Consider the following 26,456-nt stretch of genomic DNA (forward strand, 5'->3'; position numbering starts at 1 on the left):
TTTTTAATTGCGCATCTACTGCGAGAGTTAACCCTTTATATCCAGGGTTTAGAAATTGCGCTGCATTTACTGCCCGTGTGAAGTCGGACACACACAGCGATTTTTCTCCGCCGCTAAATGCAGGCGGAGAAATGCTGATTGGGGCCGGCACCTGGACTCATCATGCTGTGTGAATTGGGGGGGTCCAAGTGCTGGCCACAATTAGCGATCACCGACTGCGTTTTGCAAGGAAGAACTGCTTGTGTAATAGCGCTCTACCTGCACTGACACGCTGTAGCAAACAATCAGAGTGTTTTGTGTTGCCGGTCTATTTACAGTAAATCACGGTATTGTCTATACTGGATGCAACTGCAGCAAACTCTCAGCTGTGAAAAGGATTAGGTTGAGACAGGTTATTGAAGTTTACAAACGTAACAGGTTTTGACTGGTCTCTAGGTCCACGGATAAGGACCACGCTCATCACCAGCCAAATTACGGAAGTAGCAAACGTTAACTTGACATTAATCCATTATGATTTATAACACTGTAAACCATTGTAGCTGAGTTCTCACGGTGCCCCAGTCACATAGAACAAACTCTACAGCTCTACCTTTATATTTGGCCGACCCATTATATTGTAGCTCCCCGAAGTTGGAAATTAATTACGAAAAAGTAACTGCAGCCTCTCTATCAGTATAAAGTACCCGGAATTACATTTCGCATGCGGCTCGTTAACGTTCATCTCTCATGTGATCGTTTTGGGAGATAAGATAAAACTATCCAGATATTGACTGTGAGGCAATGTCTACGTTTCGCCCTGCAGTCCGGCGCGTGGAGGTCGTACTGAGTAAACTGCAAAATTCTGAAAAGGTTAGTGATGCAAGATGAGTTCCTGCAGCATCTCTAGGCAGCCTGTAGGTATGGGGTTGGTCAGTGTAAAGGTGGAGGTAGGGCGGTCTTTTGATTTGGTTTGGGGAAGGGGGGTGTCATTCAAGCCAATGGTAGGGTTAGGAGGCACTGCGGGGAAGCCTTAGTCCTGCCTCTGTCCTGGTAACGCCTTCCCTGCCCCAGGCAAATAGCATAGGAATAGCTAAACTATCACTTCCACAGCCAGAAAGAGTGAAGAGGCTGGAGGAAAAGAAAAAAAGGAAAAAGGGGGCAGGAGAAAAAGTACAGAGAGAAGAAAAAGAAGAGAACCTCTGAAGGAGGAGAGAAAAAAAAAAAGAAGGGAAGAGTCTGAGAAGACAAAGGCTTCTCTTTAGAGAAGTTGTATAGAGGTGTTAGGAGAGGAGGAGGAGGAGAGCGAACTTCAGAAAGGAGAAAAAAGTTGCAGAACTTTTACTCATCTGGATGTCATTTGGTTGCCTGGAGTTGGTCGCAGTCCCAGGACGCACGGTAAACTTGATGCTCATTTTATCCTTTTACCCATAAACGTACTAGTGATTTTACTATATGTGCACAGTATTTATATACTGCCTGTGCACCTATATACACCGTGTAAAGAGGGTGTACCGGGCTGTGCTAACGCAACGCCAGATGCAGATGTGGCAGCTTCATTGGGCTAGAACGCCCACAGATGACACAATGTCACCACAGCAGGTCAAGTACACAGATACAATCAGACTATATACTGTACGATAAGCCGCTGAGGAGCAAGCGGATGACAACAGTTGTCAGGCTTTCTCCTTTGCTAATGGGTAACGTCTCAATTGTCCTGTATGTGTATAGAAACAGAGTGGTTGTATCCGTTAGTTGTGGGGCTCAACTTACAGACCACCAACCTTTCCTGACGTCTGAGCTCATCCACACTGTCATGTGTTCATCTGTGGAACAACAGACTGAAGCACAGCGCTGAACGGACCGTAGGCTATCGTGGGTTAAACGCAGTCAGACAATGCATACGTTTAGTGAGGCGCAAGTTTTTGTGCAGATTTTGTGGAATTGGAAAATGTAGCCACAAAAAAAGTATGGAAATGTATACTTTTTTTTAAACATTGCAGTCAATGACAAATGTATGGAAACATATGGCGGTAGGTTTCCGTACGCTTCACGTGTACTTTTTTTGTGATAAAAAAAAAGTGCTCAACAAAAGTTTAAGAAAAAAAAAGTTTCCAGGAAAAAAGTATGTTTTTCATATCCTAAATGGATCAAAGCGTATCCAGAGGTATACCGCACAAACGAGTTAAAAATGTAAACGTATGCTCAAAATACAACGGTTTTACATGCTTTTTTTTATATACGTTTCTCGCATATGTAAAAGCGCCAGTGTGGACGGGCCCTTAGATGCTGCATACAGGGACACCTGATCTGATATGCCCAATATCTCCATCAATGTGCAAGGTCACAACTATACATGGCAACTCCCATACACGCCATGTTGTTAAGATATTGTGATGTGTTAGCGGCGGTTTTACATAGGTTTACATGCAGTCCTATCTATGAGTTGTCACTATGCACAGGCAATACAGACCCTAGGAGTTAAATGACAAACTCCGCTCTGCTACATCTGTACATAGTGTTATGCCTCTCATTCTTAAAGCACAATTCTTCCTAATGGCGGTGCGGTGGCATTGTAGACAGCAGCACATACCGACACACAGTGCATAGAGAGCCCTTCTGTGCGCTTCCCACACACAGCGCAAGCCGGCTGTGCAGAGGAGGCAGCCTGGATGCTGTACAAAGCTGACACACAGCACTGCTGCCTTCTATTAATACACAGCGCACATCTGGCCTGCCACCACTAGGGGTACAGTTAACCCCATCTAAGTAGGGGGTCACATGTGCTAGACCTTCCAGGTGTGGAGGACAGGCATGGCTTTATGGAGGGGATATACAGCTTACTATGCAGATACACTGAGAATTTAGGCTCCTCATGCCTCTTAAAAGGGACACTAAACCCAAAGGCTATGCATGTAGTTTATATAGGCACAAAAGACGGGTAGTGAACGGGTGGGTAGGCACTACTCTAATCTACCTCCCCGGGCTAAATGGCAGATAACAGAGAAGAATAGACCATATTCCCTATAGATAAATGTAAACGGTCTGTCCCTTTAACAGCGAATTTGATTCCACATAACTTGTCCATAATTAACTCTCATTATGAGGCTGCATTGACACGGGTGATCGCGATATCGGGCCGAGAACTTGGGCCCAATATCAGGCTTGTCAACGTGCGTTTTATCCGCAGATGCGAGGCATTTTTCATGCATCGCTTCTGTGAAATTCTGATCTTCACGCGCCATAGAGGATCGCCACTATTTCCCATTAATTTCAATGGGAAACATTGTATCAGACTGGGCGATGCACTCCAAGGGATGCGAAGGAATAGAACATACAGCGATGCTGTAAGGGAAAACATCGCTCATGTGTAAGACTCCATTCAAAAGAAGGGCGTTCATATTCGCGCTCGTGTGCGTCCAGACAGCACATATCTTCCACCGTGGACAAACTGCGCGCATTAGGTGTGGATTTGCTCTAGATTTTGCTACGGATTTAGGGGGTTAAAAACTGCAGCGAAGATCTGGAGCATAAAATGACACATTTCTGGTCAATTTACCCTGTAGGTGAGGCTTCTTTAAATGTCATCTACTTTTCATCTATTTTTTAATCAGACTCCAAAAACAAACAAACCGCTAGTGTGCTGGTGGTCATACGCTGCGTACTTACCACATGCAGATCCATGGTAGGATTATGCAGCGTATAGCCACATGTGAACATATATATACACATGTAACTAGAAGCCAGTCAGTCTTGACTCCTGCCCGCCATATTAACCCTTTGCAATCCAATTTTGGATTCAGGGTTTCCTAGGGGGCTTTCTCGTTCTGCCATTATACAATGGCGCCATCTGCTGGCTAGAGCCAGTACTGCATTGTGTGACATGCTGGAGAGGCCCCCCAAGAACAGAGCGGCCAGTAATCTACAGTAAGAATACCCTGCCGGATGTCTTCTGACATCGGAGCAGTACAGCCTTCAATCAGAATGTCTTTAGATGTCAGACAGTGGATTGGAAAGAGTTAATAGTCCTCTCTAGGACTATCTTTGCTTCTGTTTGGGTTTTCAGGGTTCTCATTGGTGTGCCCATGCTGTACAGTTATGTCATCCCATCTCGACGCTCTTCAGCATCTTCCCCTCAGTGCTTCCATTGGAGGATTGGTTTACATAGTCTTTTTTCTATTTGAAACCTAAATTAAGAGGGTGTGCTCGGTTTTATAAATAAAGACCAATTGCTGACCAAAATCCGCGCCAACCCAAATATACACGGGATCACAGCAGGCGACACCGAGCACAAGATAGCGGCCTATGCAGACGATCTTCTTTTCTTTATCTCTGACCCGCGAATTACTCTACCAAACCTTATGGCCGAGTTCAAACATTATTCAGCTTTATCCAATTTCAAAATCAATTACCATAAGTCAGCTGCGCTCAACGTTTCACTCACACAATCCCTAGTGGAGGAACTCAAGGACTTCTTCTCTTTCACATGGGCAAGGGGCCACATCAAATATTTAGGAACAAACTTAACGCCGAGAAGCGAGGACTTATACGCGGCTAACTTCCCGGCGCTCCTAAACAGGGTCAGACAAGACCTCAGCCAGTGGACCAAAGGTACGTTCTCCTGGTTTGGCAGAGGAGCTATTATTAAAATGAATATCCTCCCCAGAGTCCTCTACCTAATCCAAGCCCTCCCCATACATGTCCCAAAGAGCTTCTTCCAACATCTCCTCTCTCTCACCACCACATTTATATGGGCAGGAAAGACATCCCGGATAGCACGTAATACGCTGACAAGACCAAAAAAAGAGGGCGGCCTAGGGCTGCCGGACTTCGTGAAATACCACCAAGCGGCTCACCTGGTGCGCATCATAGACTGGCATAGGCATGCTGCACTCAAGCAGTGGGTAGCCATCGAACAAACGGCGTCACATGCACCGTTGGTGACCCTCCCCTGGTCGGACGGTCGCGGCTTAGGAGAGGTGATGCGACACCCCACCATCGGCCCCACACTGTCAACTGCGGCCAAAATACTAGAGAAGATAGACATATCCCCCAGGCCATCCCCACTGTTCCCGATCTTGGGTAACCCGAACTTCCACCCGGGAGGAGAGAAGGGAGTGTTCCGCACTTGGTTAACAGAAGGCAGATATAGGGCAGAACACTTCCTACAAAATGGCCAGTGGCTTTCGGTGGACACGTTGAGAGGGCCCACCGTTCCAACCCCTCTCCCACTCTGGCAGATATTACAGCTAAGACACTTTCTACAGTCCCTACCTCAGCCAAATAGGTTTTCCCGTCCAAAAACACAATTTGAAGTAATCTGCACGGGAGAAGGCCCCTCGAGACACACACTATCTAGAATCTACAATATCCTTGTCTCACAACCGGGAACCGCCCCCCCCAAGGTACATTGAAAAATGGGAAGGGGACTTGGGAATCAACCTCACCAACGAGGAAACAGACAAAATATACACTATCACACACTCTGCATCCATCTCCAGCAGAATACAAGAATCCGGCTTCAAGATCCTCTCCAGATGGTACAGGGTGCCCTCCCATCTGAATAAGATATTCCCGTCGGTCTCTCCCACGTGCTGGAGATGCGGATCGGAGCGGGGGACCATGCTGCACGTCTTCTGGGAATGTCAGGTGCTGGCGGGCTACTGGTCAGAGGTCTGGCGGGTTACCTCTAAATTTACCCACTACACCCTCCCGAGGACGCCTGCATTCTTTCTCCTACATCATAGTGACATCCCGTTAGCTACCTATAAAAAATCGGTGGTCTGCTTTTTGGTGAACGCGGCGAGGTCGTGTATAGCCAGGCGATGGAGACAGACAGCTCCGCCTTCGTTGTCATTTTGGCTAAATACAGTCAACTGGATTAAGGAGATGGAGGACCTCTCAGCAGCACTAAAGGGTACGCAAGAAAGGTTCCGGAAAACATGGTACCACTGGATAGACTTCCAAAACACGGAAGAATACCGCCAACTACTTAACCCCCAAACTAACTAAAATACCCCCCACCCCCACCCAACCACACACCCCCCTGCCATAACCCCATCAACGACAAACTCAGTCGCAACCCTGTACACACCCCTCATGTGTCTAGTCTGTTTCATTAGTTACCTTTGAATATGTTATACAATGCATAAAGCCATAAAGTTCGGCATAGTGTATTGTGGAAAGTGCTGCAGACGGAGCTAGGAAGTTAGGCGAGACCTGATTTAATATTCCATTAGACATGTTTTCTACGTTTACATGGAAATTTTCTCTAGTTAATCTGTTTAATACTGAGACACACAGGTAATGTGAACGAGATTGAACCTCAAAGTTGTTTACTCAGCTGTCATTGAATAACTTCCTGAAATAAATAAAGAATTTATAAAAAAATAAATAAAGACCAATCTTTGTTGCCCATAGCAACCAATCATAGCGCAGCTTTCAGTTTCCAATAGCAAATTACCAAATGAAAACTGCGCTGCGATTAGTTGCTATGGGTAACAGGCCGTTTTTTCCTTAGGTAGTTTTTATAAATCTGTCCCTAATTTAAAGGGTTATTCCCATTTCAACCAATCATGGCTCTCTGTGGCTACCAGCGCCCAAAACTACAGAAACGGGGAAAACTAGCTGCTCTATGCCATTTTTATGGCTCCCATAGAAGTGAATGTGAGTTACATTTAACAGAGACCAAACGCTGTTTGAGATGTGGAAACATCATTGATATCTGTGCCGCGCTTTTTACGTAACTCACGCGCACTTCTATGGGAGTTAGGCTGTATTTAAACGGACAAGTAGGATATTGGTCTGAGAAACCCAGACACATATCGAACTCCTAAACCTGCGAGAAACACACATCGCATCTCTTAACACGTGTTTTGCGCGCATAAAAATTGCTTGTTGTTTCAATGGTAAAAATAAAAGAATACGTCATACTCATATGCAAATCACATTTACATGCAAGTGCAATGCAGCCATAGGAACAAATGGGCAAAAAATAGAAAAATCGCAGAATGTTCTATTTTGGAATCTCTGTAAGGAAATCGCCTGTGTAGATACAGCCTTATAGAAACAATAGAATGGCCAGTATGGTTGTCTTCATACCCCCAGCTCAGGCAGGAGGAGGTGAGTTGGGATGGTGTGTGTGTGTGTGTGGGGGGGGGGGGGGGGGGTATCCCATAAACATCCAGGATGGTAATAGTGCTTTAACCCTTTCCAAGCCACTGTCTGATGTCTAAAGACATTATGATTTAAGGCTGTACAGCTCCGATGTTGGAAGACGTCCGTCGGGGTTCTCTTACTGTATATTGCCAGCCTCTCTGCTGTCGGAGCCTATCCAATGGGTCACCTCGTGCAGTACTGGCTTTAGCCAGCAAATAGCGCTGTTGTATACCAGCAGAAAAAGAGTAAGCCCCCTAGAAAAACCAGGATACAAATTGGATTGGAAAGGGTTAAAGGGTTTTTCCCACTAAAGACATTTTTCCGCCGGCCACAGGATAGGAGATAAACCTCTTATTGCTGGGCATCCGACCACTGGGCATTAAGTGTTCCTGATCCCATAGAAGTGAATGGAGTGGCAGTCGAGCAGGTGCGCCGCCACTCCATTCACTTGAGACATTTGGGTGCACCGGTCTCCGGATCACTGGGGGTTTCAGCGGTTAGACCCACCCCCTGCTATCATACATTTATTCCCTTTAGTGGGAAAACCCCTTTAAGCACTCTCTCTGAAGAGGTAGTTTTCTGTATAACAGCTTAGTCCTCTAGAATTGCACCGTTTCTTAAAGAGGTCCTCCGGACTATGAAACAGTTTAATTCTAGGTGAACAGAATGTATTGTGACGTCTAGGAGGGCTCATGTAGTAAATAACGTATTTTAGCTCCAGAGAACCCTTTTGAGCAGAGATGGACAAATCCAAATGGGCCAATTGAAAAAGGTTTAACTTTTTGGATTGTTTGCTATTGACGTCTACAAAAATTTATAGGAGTTAGATTGGCCCCCAAACAGTTTTACGGGCTCCTAAAGTCTTTCAGTTGTTATTCATGACCGCTTTTAAATTCATTAAAGGGACGATGGTCTCAACTTGCCATACAGCAAATGGGAGCCATTGTGTATTCCCCATAATGGGGTGTCCTTCGTGTTTAGATTGGGATAGGTCTCATCAGGTCCTTCTCCTCCTGATCGTTTTGCCTTTTATGATCAAAAATTTACAACCGTATAAAAAAAACATTGCATAAATCTAGCCCAAGCCATAAGTATGTGACAACCTGAGAGCCAAGACCATAAAGTAGTTGCCCAGTTGTAAACTAGTTATGGGCCTATCCACAGGATGAACTATCAATAGCAGATGAGTGGGGGTTCGCTACCCAGAATCCCTACTGGTCAGCTGTCTTCTGGGTCGGTGTGCTCCTGCGCCTAGGTGATTTCTACAGGAAGCAGACAGCTCCCTTCCAACTCTAGTGGCCAGGTTTGGTATTGCAGGTCAAGTTGCCATTGAAGTGAACAAGAACTAGAGTATAAGAATATGTTCACAGGACGGAACACCATGACTAGGTCTGCCACAGATCCGCATGCAGATTTAGCAGTTTTGAATGGGCAAAATCCGTATGTGGAATTTCCAATGCAGCCTGCACAGATCCACGAAGAAATGACAGGATTTCAATTCTGTGTAGGAAAAATCTGTGCCTTGACTACAGCGATGTAGATTACCATTTAGGTGAATGGGATGTGGATTTGGTACAGAATCTGCATCAAAATCCGCTGAATGAACATCCTCTAAAAGGAGTTATGCCCCATTTAGACAGAACGATTACCATTCAGAACAAACTTGGGCAAATCACTGAATCGTGAAGTTTTCGCTCGTCGGTCAGTTTCAGCCGGCATAAAAACCAGCGCCGGCTCGTTCACTTATCTCGCCATTTAAACACTGATCATTCAGTGCGTCACATTCTCGTTGAGAATCGTGCAGTCTAAACGGGCTGCCCGGGCGCGAATGAGCTGGTGATGACATCACCAGCTTGTTTTGTCGGGCAAATGAGAATCGTGAGACTCTCAGGCCCGTGTAAAAGGGCCACTAGTCATGTAGCTGTGGTACTTTAAGAAGAACAAGTCAGCTAAACTGACAGATAAAGGTTTTGAAGTCCGGACCAACACCCAGGATTACTCACAGTCTGCGGCAGGGCCAAGAACAAGCTGATGGGGACGGGTCAGGCGGTTACACAAATCATGAACAGCCGCTGACTGAAAGACACATTCTGCATTGCCATGTCTCATCACACACAATGGGGCAGATTGACTATTGAAAATGCGCCAGTTTTCTGGTGCAATGTGCGCCCGTAAACTTATTTTGTGTGTGTTTTAGATATCTTTTTTCGCCTAGTCCGAAAAAGTGGTGTGGCTTTATGGGAAAAGGGGATGTATCCTAAATGCTGCCTTCCCCGACACAATTTTGTCGCAACTAATAAATGGTATAAACTTAAGACTAGACATTAAAATAACGAACCAGATTTATTACCCAGCAGTCACTGCGAGACATCTGGCGCATGTAAAGACGGTTATTAGACAGCATTAGTAAATCTGCCCCAATGTGTGGCAGTATGGACATATCATACAGTATCGTACATACGGAAGCCGGCACAATGGGGTTCACGTAAACAAGCTTAGGGCCACTATTGGGGTCACACATGTCATGTCACGGCAGTAAACTCAGCTAATCTTCAGCATCATGCATCTAATAGTCAAGCTAGGGGTCATCGCCTGGAACTCTTCTCTCCCCCGGGACCCCCATGTTTATTTTTATGTGGGGTGGGTGTAATAAATACAGCTGCCAGCTCTGAGCTTCATCCCAGTTTCTGTGACTGAACCGAAGTGTGGATGTAATTAAGGGCTGGGTGTGGCAGGAGGGCTATGAAGTCTTGCCCAGAATAGCGGAGCCCCCCCCCCTAAATTTATATATAAAAATACATAGGCGGGAAACTTTACTTCAATGACTCGCGCCAATACATGAAGGCAGCACTCGCTCCATACCTCTTGGAGGACTACAATGCCCATCATTTCTTTAACAGCATAAGTGCAGGACCAAGCCCATCTACAAGAATATCAAAGATGACATACATCTGTGGTAAAACTACAACTCCCAGTATGCCGTGATATTCTGGGCCTGCCAAAGCATGCTGGGAGTTGTAGTTCTGCAGTTTGTAGATTGCTGCCCTCTAATAGGCTTCACTCAATTTCACTATTTGACTTGTCCTCTCGTGTCACGTTGGCCATTTCTTAGGGCCCTGAATGATTATGGTTCGGTGAATTGCTGAATTGTGTGAAACGGAACGATAATCGTCCGTGTTTACATCAAACAATGACTGAGCGATACTTTGTTCGCTTTTCATTTATTGTTGAGTTTATATAGGCATAAAAACCTGCCGACAACCGTCCCGTGTAAATAGGCATCTATGAAGGACTGCCCGATTACCCTGAATGGAGGCGGACGTCCAAAAGAGAGCTCCGGCGCGCTTTGGCTTCAATCAGTGAGCGATTTAAACATTTAAATCCCACACCTGATGCACTTTAAGCCCCCCCCCCCCACCTTAGCAGCTGTGGAACTACTAGTACAAGCTGCTTTGAAACTGAATCTCAATGCATGCCACGAGTTGCCCTATATAGTACCTCCATGCCCATCCAACACGACACGCTGGCACTTTAGTTGAGAAGTTACAGGTCGGCTTAACCCAGACTGGATCATCCCGTTTTATCGCAGCGGGTTTTTTTAAACACCACTCCAGTTTTGACGCTCTTTTACAGCCAAACAGGAAGGAAAAATGAATTGCCACTTCCATACGGGATGGCATGTTCCAGAGGACGCTGCCGTGCAGAAACATCCACACCACAATCCGCATATCCAACGTGCATATTTTGATGCAGAATTGAAAATGACAGAATCCTACTGACACTTTTACATCAAGATCCGGACTTAGACTTGCAGATATTGGTGCAGATTTTGACAGCGGAATATTCGGTCCCTTGTGAAAGCGCCCCAAGTTCTTCTGTTATGTTTCCTATTCCTTTTAAATCCACTCTGGGCTAAAAAAAAAACAAAAAAAAAACCGCCACGGCCTTTCTTCGAAGGAACGAGTCAGCCTTCTGGAGACTCAGCAGTGAATATTTATACCGCAGCTTGGAAACCTTTCGATGACTACATTTTTCATTAAGTGCTTCCTCACACCCTGCAGTTTATTCTGGCACGGCTCCGGCTCTACTTTCATGAGTGGCTTAATGCAAGTGACAGTTTCTGCCAAATGTCTCTCGTCTTCAAAACGCAAGATGAAACAAACATGGCGACACATTTGTAAGTGGTTATTGAGCACCCTGCAGCAACTCCCTGTGGTGATGGGTGAAGGAATCTTCCTGCTTCGTCTACAAAGACATAAGGAGCAGCTCATGTATTCAGCTGCGGCACAAGGCAGTAACCCTGAGTGTATGGAGAGCTCTGCCCATTTTAGAATAGTATTCTGCCTTCAGTATTTGTATAGTTAAAAGTTAATATGATTTTGAAGAGCTCTGCTTGCTGTCGTCCAATAGGAGCCTCCATTGTTTACTTCCTGTGAATTAAACTCTGTCCTGATTGGCTCATTACAGTTCACATGTGCAGGATAGATTTTTTTTTTACTCCCTAGCAGTAAACAGTAAAAGTTCTCATGGTATGACAGCAAGCAGAGATCTTGAAAACTGTCAGGAATTGATACAGAAAGTTTATTAGAAAACTTTTTGAGCAGTAAAATACAAAGAATAACCTTTAATTTGCTGAAACTAGAATACGCTTTTAAAAGGGGATTTCCCACTAAGGACATTTAGCCCCCCCTATCCACAGAATAGAGGATACATCTCTGATCCAAGACCGGCAGTGCAAATGCTCGATCGCTGCTCCATTCACTTATGCATGATGGAAGCAGATTGCACAGCACATCGATCTGGTCTTGTCCCATAGAAGTGAATGAAGTGGTGGTCGAGCTGAGAGAGCTCTCTCTCTTCTTCCCGATCCCCTCCGACCCCCCCCCCCCCCAAATCTTCAGCAGGTACTCGAAAAAGGCGATGCTCTCTCGAGTGAATCGCCTTAACGAGTATGCTCACTCATCTCTAGTCCTTATTCTTTACTTCTGGGGGTAAAAATCTGTCCTGGTCATGTGGGCTGTAAAGAGCCAACCAGGACGGATTTTCATCTCCTGAACGCACGAGTATTTTAGTTGCTCAGCTCAGAGAATGGGGCCAAACAATAGAAATCAAACCTAAGCGCAGGTATGTAGGAAATCCAATCATATATAGATGGGCCCCATATGCCCCGTAATAGATATTTTCTTCATTACCAATACTTACCCATCCTATTTGGCAGTGTAGGTGTTAATAAACCGCGGCCATCACCGCCACACAACACTAAGGGCTGTGGCTCGACTTCTCAGAAGCATTACTAAATACTGAGGAGCAAGCGTCTTCTCTGCAGATCTTGGTAAAACTTTAATATCTTAAGCTGCTGTGATTCTACAGCCAAAATCCACAGACAGTAATGGGGCCCGACCTGCGTCTGCATCAGCTGACTACAATAGGGCACCGCATTTCGGAGGTAGCTATGGAGTAGGAGGCTGGAACGCATCCTACCCCTCGCACAATGCCTATTGTATGGCAAGGTCTTTGGAAATCACACATTATAATTAGTTATATTCAGCTCGGGGCTACAATAGGTACCGTCAATACATTCATGGTTATTGGGTAGGAATTCTGAACACGTAATGCTCTGCAGACAGACAAGTACAAGCAGAAGCCAACAGGTCTGTGGGCGCTGTGGTCTGCGGCAGTAATGGAAACCACTTCTTCTATAACCCCTATGCAGAACTAAGCAGAAGATCCTTCCTAGACCCCTGGATGGTAAATCTACTGCCCTATGGGGAGAGAAAAAGGCAAAATAACGTATCACAGTACAAATAGGTATTGACTACGGTTCAGGATTCTGGGAAAGTTGGGTGACTAATGCGCTTGTCACTTAGCTTTTCCAGAAACGAGATGACAGAAGTCGCCAACTCAAGGTCCCTGTTCAGGGGCCAACGACTGCAAGACATTCACTTGTCTACTGCCCCACGTAGACAGGGCGGTGATCATTACACAGGATGATCATACACTTGTTCATTGGCCGCGCTGGTTTAGGGTATGTTAACACAGAGCAGAAATGCTGTGGATTTTCCGTGGCAAGGTCTTAGACAGCGCAAAGACTTCGGAGGTGAGGGGGATCTTCTGAAATCGGCTGCACAAGGACGGCTGATTTTGATTCAAAATACGCACCGATGGTTTGGAGTTGGACTCAGTGGCTCTTGCGGAAATGCTGCGGAGATACTGCAGCACTTCCACTATGTGTGAACATAGTCTTAAAAGGCCAGTTAAACAAGAGCTAACGCCAGCTGTTGATGTTGGACTGTATAAAGAGGCACTATAAAGGTGTTGTCCCAAGACTTTTACTATGGATTACATATCCTCAGGATAGGGTCCGTGATCAAGAGTTGATCAGCAGGGGGTCCGCCACTCAGGATCTCTGCGGGTACTGACAGTATTGGAAGCAGGTAGTGCTGTCAACATTGCAGCAGCCCGGTTTGGTACTACAGGCACAGCTCCCATGGAATTCATCGGGAGGTGTGCCTGCAGTACCAAACCGAGCTGCTGCAACACGGAGAGCGCTATCTGCTTCCAGTGAGATCAGTGGGTCTGGAAATCAGCTGGTCAGTGGGGGTCAGCAGTGTGCAACATTATATTTCTGTCCAAACCATCCCCCACCTACCAAAAAAACAAACAAAAAAACAAAAATCAAAAATAGAGCAGAGAGATGGAAACCCTGAACTGACCCCAATACAGGTGTAAAAGCAGTCTTATACTAGTTTCTTATATAGTTGGCAAAGTCCCCTGGTGCAAGCACCGAGTCATGACCGACACCTAGGGTGACGTCACATTGTGATGTTTTCTTGGCAGACCGTTTTTGCGGGGTGTTTTGCCACTGCCTTCCTCAGTCATCTTTACCCCCCAGCAAGCTAGGTACTCATTTTACCGACCTCGGAAGGATGGAAGGCTGATTCAACCTTGAGCCGGCTACCTGTACCATGCAGGGATTGAATCAGCAACCTTCAGGCTGTGAGCGAGAGCTTAGGACTGCATTCTGCTGCCCTAACACTCTGCGCCACACGAGGCACCTACTCATATATAGTAGTGGGGCTTTTTTAGGCCCCCGCAGGCATCAGACTTCAGGCGCGACTCCAACTTCTGCACTCCCTATACCTACACCCTAGTGCTATCTATTTCTGGGAAAGCTCTCCAATATGGCAGTTCATTGAGAGGCGTCACGCAGAATGAGTAATGGGGATAAAACAGAGACATAACCCGCTAGTTTCCACCATCTCGCTTTCTGGAAAGCACCTCAGCTAAAAGTTAATAATGTGTAATACTTGGCTGTGATACACATGCGGGGTCACTCCGCTATGTCATACACCGCTTTGCTCAGAAAAGCTATGATGTTTTTGGGCTGCATACATAAACCAGGGCCCGAGGCTCGGCGCAGACATCTGCAGGCGTGATGCTCTGCAGACTTCACAGCTATGAACCTGCCAAGTAGAAAAGGAAGCTTAATGATCATCCACAATGTCATTGTCCTAAAGTTTGTTTTTTTTCTACCGCTCACAAGTGTTCCCGGGATCACTGACCCCTATACTTTTCACACATTAACCCTTCACCTCCTGCTGGTTTCTAGCTTCCCTGTCCGTTCTATGGCTAAAATCCCTGACATGTCTGTGGCCATAAAAAAAAAAAATTACTTCTTTACACTTCATAAAGCCAAGGGGTGGGGTGGGGGAAACACATTCTCCAATATACTGCATCTCAATACAGATGTGCACGTACGGTATAAAATTATGTTGTTAAAGGGACGGCGCAGACACTCCAGGTACGGTAACAGGTGTGACTCTGAATTAGGTGGAGGGTCTGACTCCAGACCAGAAGGTTTCTCGTGTTCTGACCTGCAGAATCCGACTAACGCATTTTTCCAATGACACCCAAGGGCAGGAAAAAATGCCTAAGCTGGCATTCATAAGGCTTCACTACCTAATTACTAGGGGGCTGTGTTATATGTGACTTGCCCCCAGGCTGATGGCATGCAAACAATCTACATAGTATGGGTGTTTTAGAGTATCACAATACGGTATGGGATGTCACGTCAAGGGAACACGCAACCTCTGACTTTAAAGAAAAAAAGTCCTGGTTCTAAGGAGTCCAGGGGGAGGGGCTTGCTCTTCATACCCCCAGAAGAGACTTCGGAGCGGGGGCGTAGCTATATAGCAGTCACTACCGGGCTCTGGATCCTTAGGGGACCCAAAGGCCCCTCCATCACATAAGACGACACCAGTATTATAAACTGCACATGGTAGGTGGAGGCCCTTTAAAGATTTTGCATTGGGGTCCAAGAGCTTATAGTTATGCCTCTACTTCGGAGGCAACTTAAGATGTCGACTAGTTCAGCAAAGAGACTCCAAAATCGCCACCACTGCTGTCCATAGGCAGCACTGTTGGTGTCTTAATACTGCAGCGGGTTCCCATTGAAATAAATAGGACAGAACTGCATTACCGCACATAGCCTATGGAAAGTAGGGGCGCCATTTTTGGAAAACCACAGAAAAACAGATCTTATTTTCCAAGTGATAGGTTCCCTTTAAAATGTGGTAGCATAGAGCTTTCTACCATATAGTGTCCTATCTTATACGCAACCAATACAGAACCCATCATACTAGAATTCCACATACATCATTCACATGTAAGATATGAAGACACAATGCACGTTCAGGGCGTTGAAGTTTACCGTGTCTGTTGTTCTAATTCCTCCGCAGGTATGAATCCGATAGACTAATGCTGTAAAACCACTAAGAAAGGTGACTAATTGCTTGAGTTTTTATGACACCCAAGTCCTGCACAGCCCCACTTATATCCTTTTAATACGATTTCTAATTAAAGAGGTTTTACGTTGCTTAGTCATACATTATATGACTGCTCATAATGTTTATACTAGTCATTAAAGAGCGAGATCTCAATTATATAAACTTAACTAAGCAAAGAACAGGCTGTATTAAGGATGGGAGACTTGAAAGTGGATAATCCCTTTAATTAACCCAGATGACTTCAGTATTCAGTAGGGAGACAGTATTCTGCTTTTTGGTTGTCCTACTAAACGCCATCCCATAGAGACTTGTGTTAAGTCATCCAACCCCACCAAATCTGTTGGCCTGGACAACAATTTAATGTGTATGGGGTCCACTCAACTGATGTCGGGAAACAGAAGGATCGGGAGACTGAGATCATCGTTGACGTCTATGGTGGAGACAAGGGAAATCGGGGTTGTCCCACTTCTAGCTACTGATTACCTATCGTCAGGATAGACCATGAACGGCAGGTCAGCGGTGGTTCACAAGCCAGGACCCCTGGCGATCAACAGTTTTACAAAGGAGCGATAGTCATTTGGCGAGTGGGCCGGAGATTACTGGGAATGGAGGCAGGCAGCCGGAGGCAAACAGGCAGCCGCTCAAAGATTGAGTGCCTCCTATTTACACCGGCCAAAAGCCGCTTGATTTTTAGTTCTGCTCCGATAGCAACTCCGATAGGCAAGCTCAGTGCCCTGTCGGCAGCCGCTTGTACCAGAGTTCGCTGTGTCTAGTGATTATTGCCTGAATTATCGCCCTGTGTAAAGGTACCTTTAGACAGCTGTACAACCTTAGGGCCTTATTCACACAAGTGTTTTATCAAGGCAAAATAGCCGAAAATCAGGACTATATGAAGATTGGATTTCAGTGCGTAAAATCAGCGGCTGGAAAAGATAGGTCTTGTCCTATCTTTTGGTCACGATCAGCCGGCAGCTCCCATAGAAGCCTATGGGAGCTGCAGGCAAAGGGTGGGGGTAGGGAGTTTAGCACGACTAGCGCTGCAAACCTCTCTCCCCCTCCCTTTGCCGGCAGCTCCCATAGGCTTCAATGGGAGCTTCTATTCTTGCAATCAGCCGGCAAAGGGAGGGGGAGAGAGTTTAGCGTCGCTAAAGTATCTCCCTTTTGGCCGACAGAATTCCGGGCTGTTGCGTATATACGCTATTTTCACGCCGTGTGAATGGGCGTGAAAATGCAAAATTTAGTTGTAACCTGGTCGTGGATTTCTCTTGTTCATGCGATTTTCGGGCACGATGCGGGTGGGCGGACGGAAATCACAGCGCCTGTGTGAATAAAACCTCAAGGAACTTTCTAGAACTAAATTAATCAGACTCCTTCAATTAGCTGCCAGTTGTAGAAACCCCACTGATCTGAAACTGATGTATAGGCCACCAATTCTGTAGTGTTGGAGAACCCCTTTAACCCCTGGCAATATTGGTGGTGCCCATGAAAATGGTAATATGTAAGGAGGAGGCCTTCCAATTGTCTAACAATGGCAGACATGGGAGAACCAAGGATCCAGCATGCCCAATGCCTTTGTTCAGCCTCTCCCCATTAGAATAAACATGCTTGCTAAGTATATATGTTTATGGGGAGGTCGGGGGACAAAGCTGATGTCCAAACAAGCTTTATAACTTTGTCACAGGAGAACAAAGGAACAATTGGGAGGTCACCACCCACTATTGTTAATGAGGATTACACTTGTTTTTTTTATATGTGATCGAGGTAAACTCTGTAAATAAGATTAAGCTCGGTAAATAAAAATTAAGAAGTTCCAGCTGGTTTGTAGCTTCAGAGTCTAAGAGCTTTGTGGTTCCTTTGAGGATGTTCATACACGCAGCCAAAGAGCAGACAGACTGACCAGATAGGACAGCGGCTTTGGAACAGCATTTAAGGGTGTATTCACACAACCGATTTTCACTGGGTTAATTTACATGAGCGATATTTTGTTCGCACTAATGGTGCAAGATTGCTGCATGTCCTAATTTTGGGGGATACTGGTCAGGAATCTCCTATTAGTTCCTATAGGAGAAAAAAAAAACGCATCAAACTCGCACGTAAATGTAATTTTCATGCAAGTCTGATCCGATTTTTCTATTTTTCCTATTAAAATAACATGCGATTCTTGACAAGAATCCACATTGGTCGCTGCACGCAGATTACACACATCGAATGGCGTTAAATCCGTGAGCACAATTGCGATATTTCAAATGAAAATCCAAGACACAAATCCGGGGCTCAGCCTCAGATTAGAGGGCAAATCCGCCTCGAATATTTCCAACACAGATCCTGTTGTGTGAAAAATGTCTTCAGGGTGCGTTCACACATCACTGATTCGCTGGGAAGTTTGGTGCAGACCGGCAGCAGATTTTACCCCTTCTATTTGAATTCAATTGAAAGGATGAAATCTGCTGCAGATCTGCACAAAAATCTGCATTAAATCAGTGACGTGTGAACGCACCCTTAGGGTATGTTCACATTTCACAGAAAATCAGCAGCGTTTTAGGGTATATTCACAAGACTGAATTCGTTGAGGAATTTTCCATGACGAATTTCTCCTCAAAAACACATCAAAATCCGCAGCTTTTTGCTCTGAGTTTTTTTTTTTTAGCACAATCCGGACACGAAATGTGTCCTGTTATCAATGACATGCAACTTCTTGATGCAAAAATGCGCGGAAACTACACGGCTGAAGGGATTTTCTGTGGGGCTGAAGGAATCCCCTGCTGCAGCTGTCACAGCCACAGCAGGGGATCATGATGTTCTCCCATTGTTTTCAATGGGGCCGGCGCTGCTGCTGCCACCGGTCCCATTGAAAGCAATGGATGATATCGCAAAATGCTGCGATTTATTCTTTCACACGGCATCTCTGGAGTGAAAAAATTGCAAATGAGAATGAAAATCATTATTTTCATAATCATGCGTTTTCACTCATTCTTGCATTGAGAGACAATTGCGCAATTTCTCGCCGGTGTGAAGCAGCTATAAGAGCTCTTTTACAGAGGCCGACAACAGCCATTTAAGCGACCGCCAATGAGACCAGCACTCGTTTAGATGGCCTTTACCACGGTTGTTCTTCTCCAGTACAGTATCATTGTTGCAATACATCCCCTGTTCACACGGGAAGATGTCCTGCCGATAACGGGAACAACTTTTCAGCAGCGCGCAGTAAACGAGATGATGAGCCGATGAACGAGTGTTTACTAGTTTGTTGGTTGATCGTTGGCACATTTATACGGCCCGATAAGTGGGTGAACGTTCATGCCCGATAATCTTGATGTGGGAAAGGCCCTTTTGACGCGCAGTCATCACAGTTCTACCCAACTGACCTTAGATCTCCCAAAGGTTTGATGTGCCTCAGAGAAGCCTAGGGTGATCTACAGGTGCAGAAAAGTTTAGGTGCAGAGTGGCTTTAAACCGGACAAGGGACAACTGTCAGGCAGGCGATTTGGACAGTACGAGCCTGGGGGGCAGCTTCCCTCTAAGATGAGATAGCTTGTTCTTCTCCAGCCGGCATTCCGTATTTCTATCCATTTTCCTACGAAGTAGCGAGCGTTTCCTCCGCTCATATGCAATATCAATTGGGTACAGGAGACGGAAAACACTCACATCCATTGACATCAATGGAAGCCGTCCATGCGGAATGAATGCTAAAATAGAGCATGCTCACGGAATCCCCGCATAGCGTCCACAGGAATTGCTGAATCCGCAATTTAAATCCGCACGTATAAGCCCGGCCTGGGGCGGCTTCCAGAAGAGCGTATTGTAACATCCGTAATACGAACGTCCTACAGATGACATTACAACTGTATGTTATCAGTATATTATCAACATTTGCCTCCATATTTACGACTGGGCAAATACTGATCCGTATTTGGCCAATAAAAAATAAGAGCAATGTAAAGGCAAAAAAAAGTAGAAAATGGGTCATGCTGTGTTTTTCAAAAACGGCTGTGAAATACGCAACCATGTGAATAGATACATAGCTTTACATTAGCTTCCTATTAATGGTCCACAAAACATGGACCAAATATGGGGTTAAAATCCGGGTATCTGAAAGTGGCCTAATAGTTACAATTGTTTTTGCAAGCCAAGTCCAGTGACAAGGACCATGACCGGCATCCAGTGGCAGGATGAGAGCAACCTCCCAAGTATCCTGATTGATACATTGCTTACAAGACGTTTCCTTTTAACTTGATCTTAAACAAAGAACCCACATACCCCGTCTTTACACACCGTGAAGCTTTTATAGACAAGGGGAAGACAAAAAAAAAAAAGAAGAGGTATCAGAGTATTTTGTGTATAACATTTACTCCTGACAGGATGACACCCCCACCGTCTCCCCAGACACATAAGCCTTCCCCCCCCTTTGGACAGCAATTACCAGCAGCTCCTCCTCTCCCACCATCTGCAACATCTCCTCTCCTATTCTTCTTTATACTCTGGTCTATTCCCTTCTCTCACCTCCGTCTCCCCCTTCTCACAGCTGCACATTCCTCAGAATATTACCTGCCTCCTGCTGACCCCTTCTTAACTCTGTCAGTGCAGGAGCAGATATACAGACCCTATCTCTCCAAATGGGTTCAGAGGGGAACTCTGCCGCCGTGTGCGGGTATAAAATGCACTCTTGGTATCATCAAGCACCTAGAAGTTGTCGTTTTGCTGCAAAACTCATATAAGGGAGATGGAACAATACCTCTGCAGTGGCGCTCCAGAGGTATTGTTCCATCTCCCTTAGCTGCAAAAACTCGTCATGCAGTTACATCTCAGGAAGGTATAGAAAGGATTAGAGTTTTAGGGTGATTGGATGAATGGCCGCACACACGAGGGTGTCACAGCCTCCACAACATTGTCACACTTCCGTGGAGGAACATATATGGGACCATCTGGGACACCAACTTCAACAGCCTATGTGTGTGCACAATCTAGGGGCTCAATTACAGCAAATTTGGACCAATATGCAGAACCTGTAGGCCTCCATGCCCTCCCGTATCACATCTTGTATCCAAGCTAGAGGCGGTACAACTGGGTACTAGAGCCTTCCTGCCCTCCCCTATCACATCTTGCAAAGTGTACAATGTCCATATATTGCTCCACCAAAGGATTGACAGGATCACAGCTCTTATGAATTTTTTTGGATGAGTACATTATGTGCAACCATGAGCCGGCTACCTGAACCAATGCGAGATCGTAGTTGCAACCTTCAGGTCGTGAGCAAGAGCTTAGGACTGCATTTCTGCTGTCTTAACACTCTGCGCCACACGGGGTTCACATAATGCGACCATAACGTGCCTGAATAATATGCAACATCCAAATAATACTTCTACATAATAATATTGCAGTTTAATTCCCACAGAATACCGCCATACAGTGCTCAATAATACTGGGTCGTTTTTGTTTGCTCCTGGGGTTCCCTTCCTCTGTCCTATGCAGCAGGACTATGTACTCCCACACACCTTCAGTAGCTGAAGGACAGCAATTTCTTCTGACTCCCACTTACACATGACCGCTTGGTTCAGCTGAGTGTTCATGTGTTTACCAAGGGGAAAGTGAGGAAACCAGCAGACTCTTCTGTCAGCTGCTTATCTCTAGGAAGCTAAAGGATTTGGCATTGAAATTCAATATATAATAGATTCTCCATCCCCCCCCCCCTTTCCCCAACATCTTCTGGTGGGAAAAGTCGGGAGGCCCCTATAAACCTACAACAAACTTGGCAAGTTTAGAAACTTTTGCCTAATATGTATCAGGGCCTTGAGTTGATCAGTTGCAAAAACTCATCGTAAGGCTGATGCAAAGACAATGCAGCCCATATGGCTGCAGTCACACGGTTGTATAATGGCTGTACTTGACAGTTGTATATTTAATACAAAACCAGGATTGGATCCTCTCATGGGCATAAAAAAAGTAGAACTGCTACATTCGTACTTGTAAGTGGCTGATAAAGCAAAATAGAAACTGAGTAAAGCTGCCCAGGAGTAGTACTGTTTCTCCTTGTGGAGAGCACCAAGTAGGTGTGAGGAGACTTCTAGGCTGTGCAATGCTCCTCTGGGAAATTTTTATGCAAATAGGGGATTCTGCGTACACACAACACAATTTTTCATGTGACTCCATAAAGACTCTACAGTCAGTCAATCTGACAGCAATTACACCCTGTCAGAATTGTTTTCATGTGTACGACCCCTTTACGTGTGTCTGTGAAGGGTCACACCACGAAAAATAACGACATATGTCTAAGCAAATCACATTGTGTAAACAGAAGCCAAGATAAGGGTGAAAAGCGGTGACTGAGGCTCCGCTGGATGTACACAGCACCCTGCACAGAAATAATCAATGTCCTGCGCCTCTACAAGACCGTGTATCTAGAAATGGGACCCGGCTGGTGTCCTGTGTGAGGTTGTGTGGCCGAGGACACAGTCTCTTTATCTACACCATGTCTTACAAGTGGCAGATAGGGAAGGGGGGTCCGCATACCGGTAGGGGCTCTGTTTATACACATGGGGCATGGCCTGACAGGCAGAGGCCTTTCTTCTGCAGGAGTTGAAAGTTCATGTAACCTAAATGATAGGGGTACAAATACCAGAATATATTATTAACCGATTCATTACGAGGAACAGGCATCCTGTCGGCACAAGCTTTTCCAGGTTCCTTTCAGATAATTTCATGCTTAGTCGTTAACGGTTCAAGTAAGAAATTGGAATCTGCCAATCATAGTAGGAACCTTATAAGATTACATCCCAGAAAGTATGCAGTGGATGAAAATTAAGTCTGGCAGGAACTTGGAAGAGGGAACTTTAACCTCTTCTCTAAAGACTTATTAAAGTTGGGTCTTAAGTAGATGCCATAGTATAGGCCTGGATAAGATTTGGCATGGTCAATGATTAGCCGAATTTGTAGATGACAGCTCAAATAAAGACACTAATACAGACCTCTTAATATCAATTTATTAATACTTTGTTTTTGTTTTTTACAGATCTTGCACGATGCATCTCCTGTTGGTATGGACGGTCCTCGGAGCTGCATATACAGTCCTTACTGAAGGCTGCCTAGAAGGCTGTGAATGCAACCAACCGTTTACACTATTCTGTTCAACTCGCAGGAACCCTAGTTTTCCTCGGACCATACCTCCAAACACTGTCAATTTATACCTCTTCAAGAATGGTATCAGTTCAATAGAGGAGAGCAGTTTTTCAGGCTTGTGGGACCTTCAGCACTTAGATCTAGCTCATAACAAGCTGTCTACTCTACCTGGAGGGGTCTTCAAAAGGCTAACCAACCTCAGCAACCTGGACCTCTCATCAAACCAAATCACAGAGATCTCTGCAGAAACTTTCCAAGGTCTGAGTCGTCTAGAAAGGCTGTACCTCAGTGAGAACCACATTCGGAGCATTCATCCAGATGCCTTTAGAGGACTTGAGAATCTACTTGAACTTAAGCTGACCAAAAACCACTTAGTAGTCCCCCCAGCCTTCTCCCTACCTCATCTTCTGCTCTTGGATCTTAGTTATAATGCTATCCCTGCCATCCAACCTGGAGTCTTCCACGCAAGAAACATAGAGACTTTACGTTTGGGCGGTCTTGGTTTAAAAGAGGTGCCCGCAGATCTGTTAAATGAACTTAAGAATCTTCATGAGTTGGACCTATCTGATAATCATTTAACTAAGGTGCCTCCAGGTCTACGAGGCTTGACCAAACTCAATCTAGCCGGCAATGGGGCAATTTCCCAACTTCATCCTGATGACTTTTCGGGCCTTAGCGGATTACAAGACTTAGATCTAAGTAGAATGAACCTTCGTACTTTGCCAAAGGGTCTCTTCCAATCCACTCCACGCCTCCGTGGTGTTAGTCTGGCCCAAAACCCTTTTAACTGTGTGTGCCTATTAAGCTGGCTCACAGAATGGCTGAGAGTTAGTGGAATTGCTCTACATCGCTCAGAAGAAACTCGGTGCCACTTCCCTCCCAAAAATGCAGGAAAAATTTTACATAATTTGCAAAGTTCTGACTTTGGATGTCCTATACCAACAACAGTCTTTGTGCCTACAACCCTGGCACTTACCAGTACAGCTGCACCAGCTACAACAACCAGTCCAAAACCTAAATACACAACAACCATTATCATCACCACAACAATTGCACCCAATAACCCAACCGAGGAACCTGCTGTACCTACTCAATATGATCAGCAATGTCCACCTGAGACTTGTTTAAATGGTGGGTTTTGCCGTTTAGATCTCCCTGGAGAAGTGAAATGTGAATGTCCAGCAGAATTTCATGGCATGTACTGTGAGAAGCTATTACTAACACCAGCAGAGTTTACCGAGCCACCAGAAATGCAGCTGCAAGTCCTAGAAAGGACTAGTAGTTCACTGAAAGTGGATCTACAAAGTTATGTCCAAAAGAACAAACACGCAGAAGAACTTAGTCTCTCTGTGCAAAACCTCTCAGGATCAGACAACAGGCTGGTCCTATACCCGCTAACTCCAACACTGCCCCACTACACACTGAAGGGGCTGAATTCTAACAGTACATATAGAATTTGCCTTAAATCGACGCCTGATATAAATGGAGAGACTGAACTATGCTCTGAAGCCCAGACTGCAGGAGAATCTCCAACACCTAGTGCCCACATTACACAAAGCAGAGAGGGAAGTCTGACTTTAGTGCTGGTGCCTGCTGTAGCTGCTGGCATCCTCCTCTTGGTCGTCATAGTAAGCACAATCTGCTATACACGAAGACGTAGGGAGAAAGCACATGCGTGTGAAAATGGTGGTCCTCTAGAGTTGGAAGGTGTAAAAACATGCCTAGATGAGAAAGGCGAGTTAAAAAAATTATCCGAGAGTCCAACAAGCACCGAAAGAGGTTGGGAGTCAGAAGAACCACTCATGGACTCCTCTAGAGTAGGGAATAATAACGGGACACCAACAGGACGGCTTCCACACTCTTACTTCTAAGCTGGAGATGGACTCCGAAAAGTATGGACTCGTACACACTTCCAGGTACAAAAAGAGGGAATTTCCAAGGTATGTTTTTTCCAGACTATGTCTGAGTATACCGGGAGGCCTGCCCAGAAGACAGCAGTGCTGTCTAGCTACTTAGGCAGAAGACAAAAACAGAAGGGATAAACTGTTGCAGTCCAAGTGCAAGCAGGGATACTATACCAGAACAACTGTACATGAGCACCATGGATGCCTCTTGTTGCTACGATTATGGATCATTCTACATCTGAGGTCAAGAAGGCAGATGTTCTAAGCTGGACATCAAATGTTTGGACTCCAAGAAGATCCAATGCACTGAAAACTCTTGAGCCTGCATGGCTGGGTTCAGAGGGGTTTCTGACATGAAGCGGTACTTGCTGAACAGATCATCATTTCCGATGCAGTACTGTTAAGAAATAATGCATGCACCCTGTTCCCGTGAGGGTGGTCAATATTCTTTTTCTGATAAATGAACATTAAATGTCAAAAAAAGGTTGGGCGATTGCGAAAGTACAAGGCACCGATTGCTGGTCAAAGTGGTGCCGATTGTTAATAATTGACCGCTTTGTAATAAATATGGATTCTTTTTAAAGCGTCTGGTTTTCATCCTCCCATAAGGGCTCAGATCCGCAGGGTAGGTCATCCTGCATTGTATTATGGTCTTTCCTGGACCACATCAGTCAATAGAGGCAGAACGTCTGTCTCAGACTTGGCACACTCAGTATTTTTGCAGAATCCACACACATCATTCTGATCTTTTTTTTTATGGTACGTGGCCACTTCTGAGTTCTCGACATGTCTAATATATTTCCAAGGCCTTACTTTTAGTTTTTCCAGCAACTAAAAAAAAGAGGAAAAAGTGAGGTATTAGCTCATCTGCTGAAGCCATTAGACTAGAGTGCTCCATGTGTGTATGCTAAATGGAAGGGGGCCAATAGGTAGAGTTCGGAATACTCATCAGCCCTAGCAGACGAGTAGAGCTGAGGCCAGCAGGGATAGATTTGTTTCTTTTTGAAAAAGGTAGGATCTGAACTCCATTGATTAATGCTTTCATCCATTATAATGCCCGGTTGATTATGTAGCATATCCCTGTGTCAGACGACTTCCTGCTGGGGACCTGTATATTATCACAGCCATGTGTTCATTTCTGCAGAGTGTAACATTTACCAGATCATGTTAATGGCTTAACTCTGAAAAAAAAGTTAGAACAGACTCTCCTGAATGAACAGAACGGTCCTGCTGCTGCTAGTGATGTGCATGCAAGATCATTAATCTACATACATTTCACCTAAAACTACCTCCAGTTTGACATCTGCAGAACATGCTTACCTTTTTAAAGCGGCCCTCCGGTCCTGGATAAACAAAGATGTGAGCAGCACTGGCCAGTCAGATCGGAATGTAGGGTCTTAGACACCTGATGCATACTAATGCACTGTGTGCATCAGGTAGTCGGATAAGCAGTGTGGCCATCTTTGTTTCTCCAGGGACGGAGGTCGCTTTAAGGCTCTTTTTACATCTCATTTTTACA

The 26,456-nt window shown here is 45.3% G+C and overlaps 2 protein-coding genes across 3 annotated transcripts in view; one reads left to right on the forward strand and one right to left on the reverse strand.

Moving 5' to 3' along the window:
• The window catches only part of PAM16 (presequence translocase associated motor 16), a 157,274-nt gene that overhangs the window by 62,186 nt on the left and 68,632 nt on the right, over positions 1 to 26,456 (reverse strand). The gene's annotated exons all lie outside the window — the stretch shown is intronic.
• Positions 1,065 to 25,520, forward strand: VASN (vasorin). The gene is made up of 2 exons (XM_066576492.1): positions 1,065 to 1,374; positions 22,927 to 25,520. The coding sequence occupies exon 2, from the start codon at positions 22,937 to 22,939 to the stop codon at positions 24,902 to 24,904; it is 1,968 nt and encodes a 655-aa protein (XP_066432589.1). The 5' UTR covers positions 1,065 to 1,374; positions 22,927 to 22,936; the 3' UTR covers positions 24,905 to 25,520.

This window comes from Eleutherodactylus coqui, chromosome 8, assembly GCF_035609145.1.
Source record: "Eleutherodactylus coqui strain aEleCoq1 chromosome 8, aEleCoq1.hap1, whole genome shotgun sequence".
NCBI classification, from domain to species: Eukaryota; Metazoa; Chordata; class Amphibia; order Anura; family Eleutherodactylidae; genus Eleutherodactylus; species Eleutherodactylus coqui.